Here is a 15,427-nt window from a genome sequence, read left to right as displayed (position 1 = left end):
TCATGTTAAATGAAAAAAATTTAAACTAATTTTATGTTTAGAGACGAAGAACTTAAAACTGTTTTTTACAAAAATTTAGATGGTTCAAAAATTGAAAATAATTAATATAATATTTTAATAACTTATTTCGAAAAGCTTATAAAACCCGAAAAACTCTATAGCTCTATTAAAACTAGGGTATATATATCTAAAATATTTTTGGTCTGTTTGAGCTCGCAGGTTTTTTCGGTTTCGGGTTGGGCCGATTGACATCCCTAGTGGTTTGTTAATATTTAACTCAAATTGTGGTTTGTAAGTGGTTAACCCAACCAGTGGGTTAACAATTAACTAGAGTTAGTATGTCTTTTTTGACAGCTATTATCTCTATATATATATATTTGATGGTGGTATGGTCGCCCTCATTTTCCAATACGTTTCGTATAAAAAAACCGTCGGGCTTCCTTTAATAAAAGTATAAAACAAAACATTTCTCTTACATTTCTTCTTAATACCGGCAATAACCAAGGAGAGAAATTAACAGAGCAAAGGTTAGTGATTTCACAAAAAAAAAATTATAATTAATAAAATCTGATCTCTGCAGTTTTTTTTTTTTTTTTCTCTTTTCATTGTTGGTTTGGCGATTTTCGTTTCGTTTACAATTTAGCAACCCTAATTTCGTGAGGGAAAATACATGTGATTTTGAGGAATAAGGGGTCTGTATATTCGAAAAGTTCCGTTTTAGACCCCAAACTTCTTCTTCGGTCACCGTCCATCAAATTCAAACCTTCCAAAAATAGAAACTAATGGCGGGTCTTCCAAAAATGCTCTTTAGTTCGATTTCTTGTGTTTCCCGCTAAAATAAAACCCTAGTTCCGCCATTGAAGCTCATAGATCTTAATCGTTAAAGCTTACGAGAGATTCTTCAGCTCCCAGATCCATTTGCTTCTCTTTTGTTTCAGGGCTGTCAATGGCTGGATGGTCGATGGTAGTAGCAGACGAAGATGCCTCCGCCGCCGTCGATTTCTTCAAGACTCCGAAGAATCTCGAAGCCGTCAACATCAACGATCTCGTCTCCTTGTTCCATCGCTTGCTCGAATCGTTCCTGGTGGAGTTTTGCTCGGCTGATAGTTTCCGACCTCTTCCTCCGATGACCGGCGACGGGAGAGTCGTGGATTTGTTTAATCTGTTCCTCAGTGTTAGTCGAAGAGGCGGGTTTAGTGCCGTTTCGTGGGAAGAAGTAGCTCGAGAGTGTGGATTAGGGTTGGTTAACGCAGCTTCTGCGAAATTGATCTATGTTAAGTATCTCGATGCACTTGCTCGTTGGTTGAACAGAGTTGGTGACGATGAGAGTAGCGTTGAGCTGTGTGGAGGAGTCTCGGATGATTTGATTGCTAGGCTTAAAGATTTTCTATGTGAGGTTAAAAGGAAGTATGAGCTTAAGTGGTTTGTATCTAAAACGAAGAGAAGTTATTATGATGATGATGATGATGATGATGATAAGAAAGTTATGATGAGCCTTGACTGCTCTTTTTCGCCTGGGAAGAGAAAACGGGAGTGTCCTTTGGAGACGTTGACATGGTTAAGGGAGGCTGCCAAGGATCCTTGTGGGATATCTATTGGTTGTGTGCCAGATAGATCGAAGTGGGAAGCTTATGGAAGTGAAGAGCCGTGGAAGCAGCTTCTTCTGTTTAGGGCTTCAAGAACAAACACTGATCCGGCTTGTCAGAAGATTTGGCAGGTGTGTGTATATATAGTGTTATTCAAGAAGTTTGCATTTGCTGTTGTTGAAAAAGGCAAATAGGTTTTAAATGCATTAACTTTCCTGCTTGAGTGTTGAGTCATTAATTGCATGTCTTAAAGAATTTTAAGGAATTGTTAGTAGCAACTTAGGGAATGAGAATGATTTAGCACCTGGGAAGTATTATTGCTAGGTTGTGAATCGTGTGAGATTGAAATAGATATGTTCTCTCTGATTACACCACTGTTCTTCCATGTTAATGACATTCAAGGGTTGTGATCATTTGCTTGTATGTTTCAGAAAATCCAGAAGATGCATCCATCTCTGTATGAGGATAGTGCTGGACCTAGTTACAATCTGAGGGAGAGACTCAGATTTAATGAGAGTGGCTCGGCTTCAGACAGTTCAGATGAGGAGGATAGACCATGTGCTCGAGTTGGCTCACAGTTTCAGGCTGAGGTACCTGAGTGGACTGGCGTCAACACCGAGAGCGATCCAAAGTGGTTGGGCACTCGGGTCTGGCCGCTGAGCAAAGAACAAAGCAACAGTAATCTTCTTATCGAAAGAGATCCTATTGGGAAAGGAAGACAAGACCCTTGCGGTTGCCAGAACCCAGGTTCTGTTGGATGTGTCAGATTCCATATCAACACAAAACAGGATAAACTGAAACTTGAACTTGGTCCAGCTTTCTACATGTGGTGTTTTGATTCTATGGGTGAAGGTACTCTGAAGTATTGGACGGACTTAGAACTGAAGAAGGTGAAGCTGTTGATGACTTCTCCACCTACACTTAGCGCATCTTTCTTCAGCGAACTCAAGAGTATTCTTTCTTCAAAGAGCAGAGAAGAGATCGTGAGCTACTATTACAACGTGACGCTTTTGCAGTTTATGGCAAATCATAGTAGAATGACTCCCGGTGAGGTAGACAGTGATACTGATCAATACTACAACCTTGCACCAGGGAATGGAGATCCAACCATCGAAGCAAACACATCTCAGAAGCATGTCCTGCTTACCCCTAAGAAAAAAAGACGTCGATAGAGAGGAGCAGTCTCATTTTTGTTCTTTCCCTTTTTGGAGGCATATCTATTTGCCATTGAAACTGCTTTAAACTCGTTGGGCGAAGGGTTCATCAGTCAGTAACATCGGCTCTGCAAATTCTGGTTGTGTTTTCTATGGTAGATACTTCCATCTCTCCATTGTTTTGATGCAAGAGTATTCTTCTTCTTTTTTTTGTGGTTGGCATTGCTTACAAGGCTTTGTCAAAACTTTTGGGTACAGTGAAATTTCGGATTGGTTTGGTGAATACAACAGAGGCAAAATGTAATTGCTAGTTTTTTTTTAGTTTTGTTTCCAATGGTAAAAAATGATGAAATGTTTACCAAACTTCCATGATTTCGAATACATCATATTACTTGAAAACTCTCAACTTGCCCACTTTATTTAAAGAAAAAAACTCGCACAAACTAAGTTAAACTCATTAGTCGTTTATTTGGCATATCATCACAATGCACTAGTTTATATACGGTTTTTGTGTTGTCCTGAGAAGCTTAAACCAGTTTATACTAGGTGTTTTGTCCGCACATGCGGGCATAATCATTTAACTAATAGTTATTAATATTTTTTTTATGATTTAAACATGACAATAATTTATTCTTTATATTCTTAATCATTTTACTTTTTTTTTATTTTTATCTCGGTCTACGTTTTCTTAGTACAAATGAAAATTATAAAACTATGAAACCATGAGAGCATAATTATATATCAAATATTACACACAATAAAATAAGAATGTAAACTTCATTTTTGGACAAGGAAGAATGTGAACTTTTGGTCTCTCTTAATCTACTTTGTATTTTTGAACCAGAAAAATGTATTAAATTACCAAAAAAACATTGAAACATACAAATCCAAGCAAAAATAAAATAAAGAAAAAGTAAATAAAAAATAGAGTTCGATGATAATTTAGAAGAAAAATTAAAAAAAAAACAAATTGAGATAATGATAATATTTCATTGGTTTACTTGATTAATATATACATTGAGTTATCAAAATATTTCATAAGGTTACATTTAGTAAACAAAAAAAATAATAATTATAGTTTTATTATTATTATAGTTAATTATATAATGATAAATCTAATTATTCATTAAAAATATATCTACTTTAGCCGTTTTAAAGATTAAACCATTAAACGCATGTTCATAACACATAAGCAACTCTCTAAACTTAATATCAAAGCATAAGTTTTCTTATAAATTAAACAGTAAAAAAACATATAAGGGAAATAACTGCCATTAAATAATTTAGAATAACTAATTCATAATTTCAAACTGCATGTAACAAAATTGATTTGCTTCCTAGTCTTTTAAACTCAACGAAAGAAAGAAAAACATAAAACTCCAACTAAACATAAAACAAATATCGAAAGTATATAAATAAAGATGTCAAGAACCCAAAAAAGGATCTAAAGCTAAAGAGATAACTAAGCTTTGATGTTGTTCATATAGCCGTTAATGTAAACAACTCCACCAATAATATTGTTTGACAAAAACATATTGTTTGATCTGAACAAAATGATTGAACCACTGAAAAGAGAACGTTCACATCAGAATGAAAGTGATATCATGAATATAACGCAAGCAATTGAAACAACCAGAAAACACTATACCTAGAGGATGAAAAAAAAACTATAATGATACAACTTGGAATGTGAACAAAAAAAAACGATACAACTTGGAACGAATGAGAAAAATGAAACTATAAAATTTAAACATCTTACCTCACATGAAAAAAAAAGAATTGGTCTTCACTTGTGAAGGTTAAAACAATTATAATTTTAGTTCTAATTAGAAATTTTGAGATAGTTATATTATTTAAATGAATAAATTAATGATTTAAGCTAAAAACTAATAAGAAACTTGTGAAAGTTAAAATAATTATAATTCCAATTAGAAAGTTTGAAATAGTATACTATTTAAATTAATAAATTAATTAAAATTTCGAAATATTTATATTGTTTAAATTAATAAATTAAATATTTAAGCTAAAAACTAATAATAATATGACAAATAAGCAAAATTAGCTATAATCATGGAGAATGTGACAAATCAGCAAAATCACTTCATTAATAAAAATTAGCTATAATCATGGAAAATGTGACAAATCAGCAAAATCACTTTATAAATAATAGTATAGATATTAAACTAGATGATAATATCTTTTGAAATTTCAAACATGTAATATTGAATAAAATAGGAATGTTGGTAATGTTAATTGGTTTTGCATGTTGACACGTAAATATTTTTTAGGAAAGATATCTAAACTTATTGTCTTCACGTCTTGTAAAGTTTATTGCACACGTTTCTTTTTTTCTGTAAAATAACTCTCATCTTCTTTTTGATTATAGAAAAATATCACCCAATCGACAAAAAAAATATTTGTAATATACGTCACATCATTATTCATAGAAAATTCTCTGTTATATTTGTAATCCTTTATATATTAATTGAGAAACATTACAATATTATTTTGTAACCACGTGTCACCATCAGAATGAAATTTAGAATTCTTAAAAAAATAAGTTGATAAATAGTGTACAAAAGAATATTCACGTATTTTCTTTAACTAAAAGCAATATTAATGATTATGAATAATAAATATTTGATAACAATTTTTGTATCTTAACTCCTTTTTGTTTAATTTTATATTTAACAATTTTATAATGGCTAGTCCACTAATTTCTGGAGTATATGAAGTTTTACTAAATTAATTTATTAAAAATATTTGAACGATGTTCATGTACCATGAAAGAGAGTTTATCATATGTTAATACAAATGTAGAATATGGTTAAATTTTTTTAAACAACACTAATGATTATATGCGTCAGTATATAAAGCATTTACCGAAAACTCAATATTTTCGTAGGGGTTAACACATAGATTTTGAGAAAATTTCAAAAAATATGAAAATATTGTTTTAATGCATAATTGTATCCTGCACTAACATATGATGATGTTCAAAGAGGTTTGGAGCCTTTGCTGACTCTTATTTTCAAGAAAATAGCAAAATTTGTAGTATTTATTCCACCGTTTTGGCAGTATTATGAAGTTTTACTAAATTAATTGATAAACAAATTATAACGATTCTCATATACCATGAAAGAAAATTTATCATACATTAATACAAATGTAGAATGTGGTTAAAAAATTTAAACAACACTAATGATTATATGCTTCAGTATATAAAGCGTTTACCAAAAATTCAATATTTTCGTAGGGGTTAACACATAGATTTTGAGAAAATTTCAAAAAATATGAAAATATTGTTTTAATGCATAGTTCTATCATGCACTAACATATGATGATGTTCAAAGAGATTTGAAGCCTTTGTTGTCTCAATTTTTCAAGAAAATATCAATTTTGTAGTGGTTATTCCACCGATTTAGGCAGTATTATGAAGTTTTACTAAATTAATTGATAAAAACATTATACCGATTCTCATACACCATGAAAGAGAGTTTAACATACATTAATACAAGTGTAGAATGTGGTTAAAAAAATGTAGACAACACTAATGATTATATGCTTCAGTATATAAAGCATTTACCGAAAACTCAATATTTTCGTAGGGGGTTGGTTAACACATAGATTTTGAAAAAATTTCAAAAATATGAAAATATTATTTTAATGCATAGTTGTATCATGCACTAACATAGTATGATGTTCAAAGAGATTTGGAGTCTTTGTTGTCTTCCTTTTTCAAGAAAATAGCAATTTTGTAGTGGTTATTCCACAAACTTATGCAGTATTATGAAGTTTTACTAAATTAATTGATAAAAAAATTATAAAGATTCTCATATACCATGAAAGAAAGTTTATCATACATTAACACAAATGTAGAATGTGGTTAAAATTTTTAAACAACACTAATGATTATATGCTTTAGTATATAAAACATTTACCGAAAACTCAATATTTTCGTAGGAGTTAACTCATAGATTTTGAGAAAATTTCAAAAATATGAAAATATTGTTTTAATGCATATTTGTATCCTGAATTAACATATGATGATGTTCAAAGAGATTTGGAGCTTTTGTTGTCTCACTTTTTCAAGAAAATAACAATTTTGTAGTGGTTATTCCACTGATTTAGGCAGTATTATGAAGTTTTACTAAATTAATTGATAAAAAAATTATAACGATTCCCATATACCATGAAAGAGAGTTTAGCATAGATTAATACAAATGTAGAATGTGGTTTAAAATTTTAGACAACACTAATGATTATATGCTTCAGTATATAAAGCATTTAACGAAATCTCAATATTTTTGTACAAGTTAACACATAGATTTTGAGAAAATTTCAAAAAATATGAAAATATTTTTTTAATGCATTGTTGTATCTTGCACTAACATATGATGATGTTCAAAGGGGTTTGGAGCCTTTGTTGTCTCCCTTTTTCAAGAAAATAACAATTTTACAGTGGTTATTCTACCGATTTTGGCAGTATTATGAAGTTTTACTAAATTAATTGATAAGAAAATTATAACGATTCTCATATACCATGAAAGAGAGTTTAGCATACATTAATACAAATATATAATGTGGTTAAATTTCTAAACAACACTAATGATTATATGCTTTAGTATATAAAACATTTACCAAAAACTTAATGTTTTAGTATGGGTTGTTAACACATAGATTTTGAGAAAATTTTAAATAAAAATGAAAATATTGTTTTAATGCATAGTTGTATCCTGCACTAACATATGATGATGTTCAAAGAGGTTTGAAGCCTTTGTTGTCTCCCTTTTTCAAGAAAAAGCAATATTGTAGTGGTTATTCCACCGATTTAGGCAGTATAATGAAGTTTAACTAAATTAATTGATTAAAACATTATAATGATTCTCATATACCTTGAAAGAGAGTTTAACATCATACATTAATACATATGTAGAATATGGTTTAAAATTTTAAACAACACTAATGATTATATGCTTCAGTATATAAACCATTTACGGAAAACTCAAGTTTTCGTAGGGGTTAACACAAAGATTTTGAGAAAATTTCAAAAATATGAAAATATTGTTTTAATGCATAGTTGTATCTTGCAATAACATATGATGATATTCAAAGAGGTTTAGAGCCTTTGTTGTCTCCTTTTTCAAGAAAAAGGCAATTTTATTGTGGTTATTCCACTGATTTAGGCAATATTATGAAGTTTTACTAAATTAATTGATAAAAAAATTATAAAGATTCTAATATACCATGAAATAGAGTTTAGAATACAATAATACAAATATAGAATGTGGTTAAAACTTTTAAACAACACTAATGATTATATGCTTTAGTATATAAAGCATTTAAAGAAAACTCAATATTTTCGTAGGGTGGTTAACACATAGATTTTGAGAAAATTTCAAAAAATATGAAAATATTGTTTTAATTCATGGTTGTATTATGCAATAACATATGATGTTGTTCAATGAGGCTTGGAGCATTTGTTTTCTCTTTTTTTCAAGAAAATAGCAATTTTGTATTGATTATTCCACCTATTTAGACATCAGTATGAAGTTTTACTAAATTAATTGATAAAAATATTATAATGATTCCCATATACCATGAAAGAGAGTTCAGCATACAGTAATACAAATGTAGAATGTGGTTAAAAATTTTAAACAACAGTAAAGGTTATATGCTTTAGTATATAAAGCATTTACCGAAAACTCAATATTTTCGTAGGGGGTGTTAACACAAAGATTTTGAGAAAATTTCAAAAAATATGAAAATATTGTTTTAATGCATAGTTGTATCCTGCACTAACATATGATGATGTTCAAAGAGGTTTGAAACCTTTGTTGTCTCTCTTTTTCAAGAAAATAGCAATTTTGTACTGGTTATTCCACCGATTTAGGCAGTATTATGAAGTTTTATTAAATTAATTGATAAAAAAATTATAACTATTCTCATATACAATGAAAGAGAGTTTAACATACTTTAATACAAATTAATAATGTGGTTAGAAATTTTAAAACAACACTAATGATTATAGGCTTTAGTATATAAAGCGTTTACCAATAACTCAATATTTTCGTAAGAGTTAACACATATATTTTGAGAAAAATTCAAAAAATATGAAATTATTGTTTTAATGCAATGTTGTATCCTGCACTAACATATGATGATGTTCAAAGAGGTTTGGAGCATTTGTTGTCTCTCTTTTTCAAGAAAATAGCAATTTTGTAGTGCTTATTTCACCGATTTAGGCAGTATTATGAAATTTAACTAAATTAATTGATAAAAACATTATAATGATTCCCATATATCATAAAGAGAGTTTAGCATCATACATTAATACATATGTAGAATGTGGTTTAAAATTTTAAACAACACTAATGATTATATGCTTCATTATATAAAGCATTTACCGAAAACTCAAGTTTTCGTAGGGGTTAACACATAGATTTTGAAAAAACTTAAAAAATATGAAAATATTGTTTTAATGCATAGTTGTATCTTGCACTAACATATGATGATGTTCAAAGAGGTTTGGAGCCTTTGTTGTCTCCCCTTTTCAAGAAAATAGCAATTTTGTAGTGGTTATTCCACCGATTTAGGCAGTATTATGAAGTTTTACTATAGTAATTGATAAAAAATCATAACAATTCCCATATACCATGAAAGAGAATTTAGCATACATTATTACAGATATAGAATGTGGTTAACAATTTTAAACAACACTAATGATTATATTCTTCAGTATATAAAGCATTTACCGAAAACTAAATATTTTCGTAGTGGTTAACACTTAGATTTTCAAAAAAAATTTAAAAATATGAAAATATTGTTTTAATGCATAGTTGTATCCTGCTCTAACATATGATGATGTTCAAAGAGGTTTGGAGTCTTTGGTGTCTCCCTTTTTCAAGAAAATATCAATTTTATAGTGGTTATTCCACCGATTTAGACAGTATTATGAAGTTTTATTAAATTAATTGACAAAAAATTATAACGATTCCCATATACCGTGAAATTGTGTTTAGCATAAATTAATGCAAATGTAGAATATGGTTAGAAATTTTAAACAATACTAATGATTATATGCTTCAGTATATAAAGCATATATCGAAAACTCAATATTTTCGTAGGGGGTTAACACATAGATTTTGAAAAAATTTCAAAAATATGAAAATATTGTTTTAATGCATAGTTGTATCATGCACTAACATATGATGATGTTCAAATAGATTTGGAGCCTTTGTTGTCTCTCTATTTCAAGAAAATAGCAATTTTGTAGTGGTTATTCCACCGATTTAGGCAGTATTATGAAGTTTTACTAAATTATTTGATAACAAAATTATAACGATTCCCATATATCATGAAAGAGAGTTTAGGATACATTAATACAAATGTAGAATGTAGTTAAAAATTTTAAACAACACTAACGATTATATGCTTCAGTATATAAAGCATTTACCGAAAACACAATATTACCGAAAACACAAAGAATTTGAGAAAATTTCAAAAGTATGAAAATATTGTTTTAATGCATAGTTGTACCATGCACTAACATATGATGATGTTAAAAGAGGTTTGAAGCCTTTGTTGTCTCCCTTTTTACGAAAATAGCAATTTTATAATTATTATCCCACTGATTTAGGCAATATTGTGAAGTTTTACTAAATTAATTGATAAAAAAGTTATAACGATTTCCATATACAATAAAAAAGAGTTTAACATACATTAATACAAATTTAGAATGTGGTTAGAAATTTTAAAACAACACTAATGATTATAGGCTTCAGTATATAAAGCGTTTACCAATAACTCAATATTTTCGTAGGGGTTGACACATAGATTTTGAAAAAAAATAAAAAAATATTAAAATATTGTTTTAATACATAGTTGTATCATGCATTAACATATGATGATGTTCAAAGAAGTTTGGAACCTTTGTTGTCTCCCTTTTTCAAGAAAAAAAACAATTTTTTAGTGGTTATTCCACCGATTTAGGCAGTATTATAAAGTCTTACTAAATTAATTGATAAAAAAATTATAACGATTCCCATATACCATGAAAGATTGTTTAAAATAGATTAATACAAATGTAGAATGTGGTTAAAAATTTTAAACAACACTAATGATTATATGCTTCAGTATATAAAGCATTTACCGAAAACTCAATATTTTCGTAGGGGGTTAACACCTAGATTTTGAAAAAAATTCAAAAAATATGAAAATATTGTTTTAATGCATAGTTGTATCATGCACTAATATATAATGATGTTCAAAGAGGTTCGGAGCCTTTGTTGTCTCTCTTTTTCAAGAAAAGAACAATTTGTAGTGGTTATTCCACCGATTTAGGCAGTCTTATGAAGTTTTACTAAATTAATTGATAAAAAAATTATAACGATTCCCATATACCATGAAAGAGAGTTTAGCATACATTAATACAAATGTAGAATGTGGTTAAAATTTTTAAACAACACTAATGATTAATATGCTTCAGTATATAAAGCATTTATCGAAAACTCAATATTTTTGTAGTGGTGAACACATAGATTTTGAAAAAATTTCAAAAATTTGAAAATATTATTTTAATGCATAGTTGTTTATGCACTAACATATGATGATGTTCAAAGAGGTTTAGAGCCTTTGTTGTCTCCTTTTCTCAAGAAAATAGCAATTTTGTAGTGGTTATTCCACCGATTATGAAGTTTTACTAAATTAATTGATAAAAAAATATAACAATTCTGATATACCTTGAAAGAGATTTTTGCATACATTAATACAAATTTAGAATGTGGTTAAATTTTTTAAACAATACTAATGATTATTTGCTTCAGTATATAAAACATTTACCGAAAACTCAATATTTTCGTAGGGGTTAACACGTAGATTTTGAGAAAATTTCAAAAAATTGAAAATATTGTTTTAATGCAAGGTTGTATCATGCACAAACGTACGATGATGTTCAAAGAGGTTTGGAGCCTTTGTTGTCTCCCTTTTTCAAGAAAATAATAATTTTGTAGTGGTTATTCCACCGATTTAGGCAGTATTATGAAGTTTTACTAAATTAATTGAATAAAAAATTATAACAATTCCAATATACTATGAAAGATAGTTTAGCATACATCAATATAAATTTATAATGTGGTTAAAAATTTTAAACAACCCTAATGATTATATGTTTCAGTATCTAAAGCATTTACCGAAAACTCAATATTTTCGTAGGGGTTAACACGTAGATTATGAAAAATATTCAAAAATATGTAAATATTGTTTTAATGCATAGTTGTATCCTACACAAACATATGATGATGTTCAAAGAGGTTTGGAGCCTTTGTTGTCTTTCTTTTTTCAAGAAAATATTAAATTTATAGTGGTTATTCCACAGATTTAGGCAATATTATCAAGTTTTATTATAATAATTGATAAAAAATTATAATGATTCTCATAAACCATGAAATAGAGTTTAGCATACATAAATACAAATGTAGAATGTGGTTAAAAATTTAAACACTACTAATGATTATAAACTTCAATATATAAAGAATTTACCAAAAACTCAATATTTTCGTAGAGACACATAGATTTTGGGAAAATTTCAAAAAGTATGAAAATATTGTTTTACTGCATAGTTGTATCATGCACTAACATATGATGATGTTCAAAGAGGTTTGGAGCCTTCGTTTTCTCCTTTTTGTCAAGAAAATAGCAATTTTATAGTGGTTATTTAACCAATTTAGTTAGTATTATGAAGTTTTACTATAATTGATAAAAAAAATTATAACGATTCTCATATACCATGAACGAGAGTTTAGCATCATACATTAATACATATGTAGAATGTGGTTTAAAATTTTAAACAACACTAATGATTATATGCTTCAGTATAAAAAGGATTTACCGAAAACTCAGGTTTTCGTAGGGGTTAACACATATATTTTGAGAAAATTTCAAAAATATGAAAATATTGTTTTAATGCATAGTTGTATCCTGCACTAACATATGATGATGTTAAAAGAGATTTAGAGCCTTTTGTTGTCTCCCTTTTTCAAGAAAATAGCAATTTTGTAGTGGTTATTCTACCGATTTAGGCAGTATTACGAAGTTTTACTAAAGTAATTGATAAAAAATTATAATGATTCCTATATACCACGAAATATTGTTTAGAATAAATTAATACAAATGTAGAATGTGGTTAATATTTTAAACAAAACTAATGATTATATGCTTCAGTATATAAAGCATTTACCAAAAACTCAATATTTTCGTAGGGGACACATAGATTTTGAGAAAATTTTAAATAAAAATGAAAATATTGTTTTAATGCATAGTTGTATCCTGCACTAACATATGATGATGTTCAAAGAGGTTTGGAGCGGTTGATGTCTCCATTTTTCAAGAAAAAGCAATATTGTAGTGGTTATTCCACCGATTTAGGCAGTATTACGAAGTTTTACTAAATTCATTGATCAAAATATTATAACTATTCTCATATACCATGAAAGAGAGTTAAGCATACATTAATACAAGTGTAGAATGTGGTTAAAAAATGTAAACAACACTAATGATTATATTCTTCAGTATATAAAGCATGTACCAAAAACTCAATATTTTTGTAGGGACACATAGATTTTAAGAAAATTTCAAAAAATATGAAAATATTGTTTTAATGCATAGTTGTATCATGCACTAACATATGATGATGTTCAAAGAGGTTTGGAGCCTTTGTTGTCTCCCTTTTTCAAGAAAATATCAATTTTATAACGGTTATTCTACCGATTTAGGCAGTATTATGATGTTTTACTAATTTAATCGATAAAACAAATTTTAATGACTCATATATACCATGAAATATAGTTTAGCATAAATTAATACAAATGTAGAATGTGGTTAAAAAATTTAAACAACACTAATGATTAGATGCTTCGGTATATAAAACATTTACCAAAAACTCAATAATTTCATAGGGGGTTGGTTAACAGATAGATTTTGAGAAAATTTCAAAAATTTCAAAAATATGAAAATATTGTTTTAATGCATAGTTGCATCATGCACTAACATATGATGATGTTCAAAGAGGTTTAGAGCCTTTGTTGTCTCCCCTTTTCAAGAAAATAGCAATTTTGTAGTGGTTATTCCACCGATTTAGGCAGTATTATGAAGTTTTACGAAATTAATTGATAAAAAAATTATAATAATTCCCATATACCATGAAAGAGAGTTTAGCATACATTATTACAGATATAGAATGTGGTTATAAAGCATTTACCGAAAACTCAATATTTTCGTAGAGGTTAACACGTAGATTTTGAAAAAATTTCAAAAATATGAAAATATTGTTTTAATGCATAGTTGATCCGGCATTAACATATGATGATGTTAAAAGAGGTTTGGAGCCTTTGGTGTCTCCCTTTTTCAAGAAAATATAAATTTTATAGTGGTTATTCCACCGATTTTGGCAGTATTATGAAGTTTTATTAAATTAATTGATAAAAAATAATAACGATTCTCATATACCATAATATTGAGTTCAACATACATTAATACAAATTTATAATGTGGTTAGAAATTTTAAACAATACTAATGATTATATGCTTCAGTATATAAAGCATTTACCGAAAACTCAATATTTTCGTAGGGGTTAACACATAGATTTTGAGAAAATTTCAAAAAATATGAAAATATTGTTTTACTGAATTGTTGTATCATGCACTAGCATATGATGATGTTCAAAGAGGTTTGGAGCATTTGTTGTCTCCCTTTTTCAAGAAAATAGCAATTTTATAGTGGTTATTTCACCGATTTAGGTAGTATTATGAAGTTTTATTATAATTGATAAAAAAAATTATAACGATTCCCATATACCATGAATGAGAGTTTAACATATATTAATACAAATGTAGATTGGCTTAAAAATTTTAAACAACACTAATGAGTATATGCTTCAGTATATAAAGCATTTACCAAAAACTCAATATTTTCGTGGGAGTTAACACATAGATTTTTAGAAAATTTCAAAAAATACGAAAATATTGTTTAATGCATAGTTGTATCATGCACTAACATATGATGATATTCAAAGAGGTTTGGAGCATTTGTTGTCTCCCTTTTTCAAGAAAATAGCAATTTTGTAGTGGTTATTCCACCGATTTAGGCAGTATTATGAAGTTTTACTAAATTAATTGATAAAAAAAATTATAACGATTCTCGTATACCATGAAAGAGAGTTTAGCATACATTAATACAAATTTAGAATGTGGTTAAAATTTTTAAAGAACACTAATGATTATATGCTTCAGTATATAAAGCATTTACCGAAAACTCAATATTTTCGTAGGGGTTAACACATAGATTTTGAGAAAATTTCCAAAAATATGAAAATATTGCTTTAATGCATAGTTGTATCATGCATTAACATATGATGATGTTTAGAGAGGTTTGGAACTTTTGTTGTCTCCCTTTATCTAGAAAATAGCAATTTTATAGTGGTTATTCCACCGATTTATGTAGTATTACGAAGTTTTACTAATTTAATTGATAAAAAAAATTATAACGATTCCTATATACAAATGTAGAATGTGGTTAAAAAATTTAAACAACACTAATGATTATATGCTTCAGTATATAAAACATTTACCAAAAACTCAATATTTTCGTACGGCTTAACACATAGATTTTGAAAATTTTCAAAAACTATG

At 28.2% G+C, this 15,427-nt stretch overlaps 1 protein-coding gene across 1 annotated transcript; it reads left to right on the top strand.

The window, feature by feature from the left end:
- Positions 1-262: 262 nt before the first annotated feature.
- On the top strand, positions 263-3,141 carry LOC106394253 (AT-rich interactive domain-containing protein 1-like). Its single transcript, XM_013834835.3, has 3 exons — positions 263-527; positions 939-1,717; positions 2,018-3,141. The coding sequence occupies exons 2-3, from the start codon at positions 947-949 to the stop codon at positions 2,756-2,758; spliced, it is 1,512 nt and encodes a 503-aa protein (XP_013690289.2). The 5' UTR covers positions 263-527; positions 939-946; the 3' UTR covers positions 2,759-3,141.
- Positions 3,142-15,427: the final 12,286 nt, after the last annotated feature.

The sequence above is a fragment of the Brassica napus genome, chromosome C4 (genome assembly GCF_020379485.1).
Source record: "Brassica napus cultivar Da-Ae chromosome C4, Da-Ae, whole genome shotgun sequence".
In the NCBI taxonomy this organism is placed as follows: domain Eukaryota; kingdom Viridiplantae; phylum Streptophyta; class Magnoliopsida; order Brassicales; family Brassicaceae; genus Brassica; species Brassica napus.
This window is presented reverse-complemented; position numbering and strand designations above follow the sequence as displayed.

Bases quoted from the DNA above. Each gene is read 5' to 3' on its own strand.
- LOC106394253 (XM_013834835.3), top strand. From the start codon at position 947: ATGGCTGGATGGTCGATGGTAGTAGCAGACGAAGATGCCTCCGCCGCC. The intron at 1,718-2,017 runs GTGTGTGTATAT...TGTATGTTTCAG, and splicing joins CTTGTCAGAAGATTTGGCAG to AAAATCCAGAAGATGCATCC.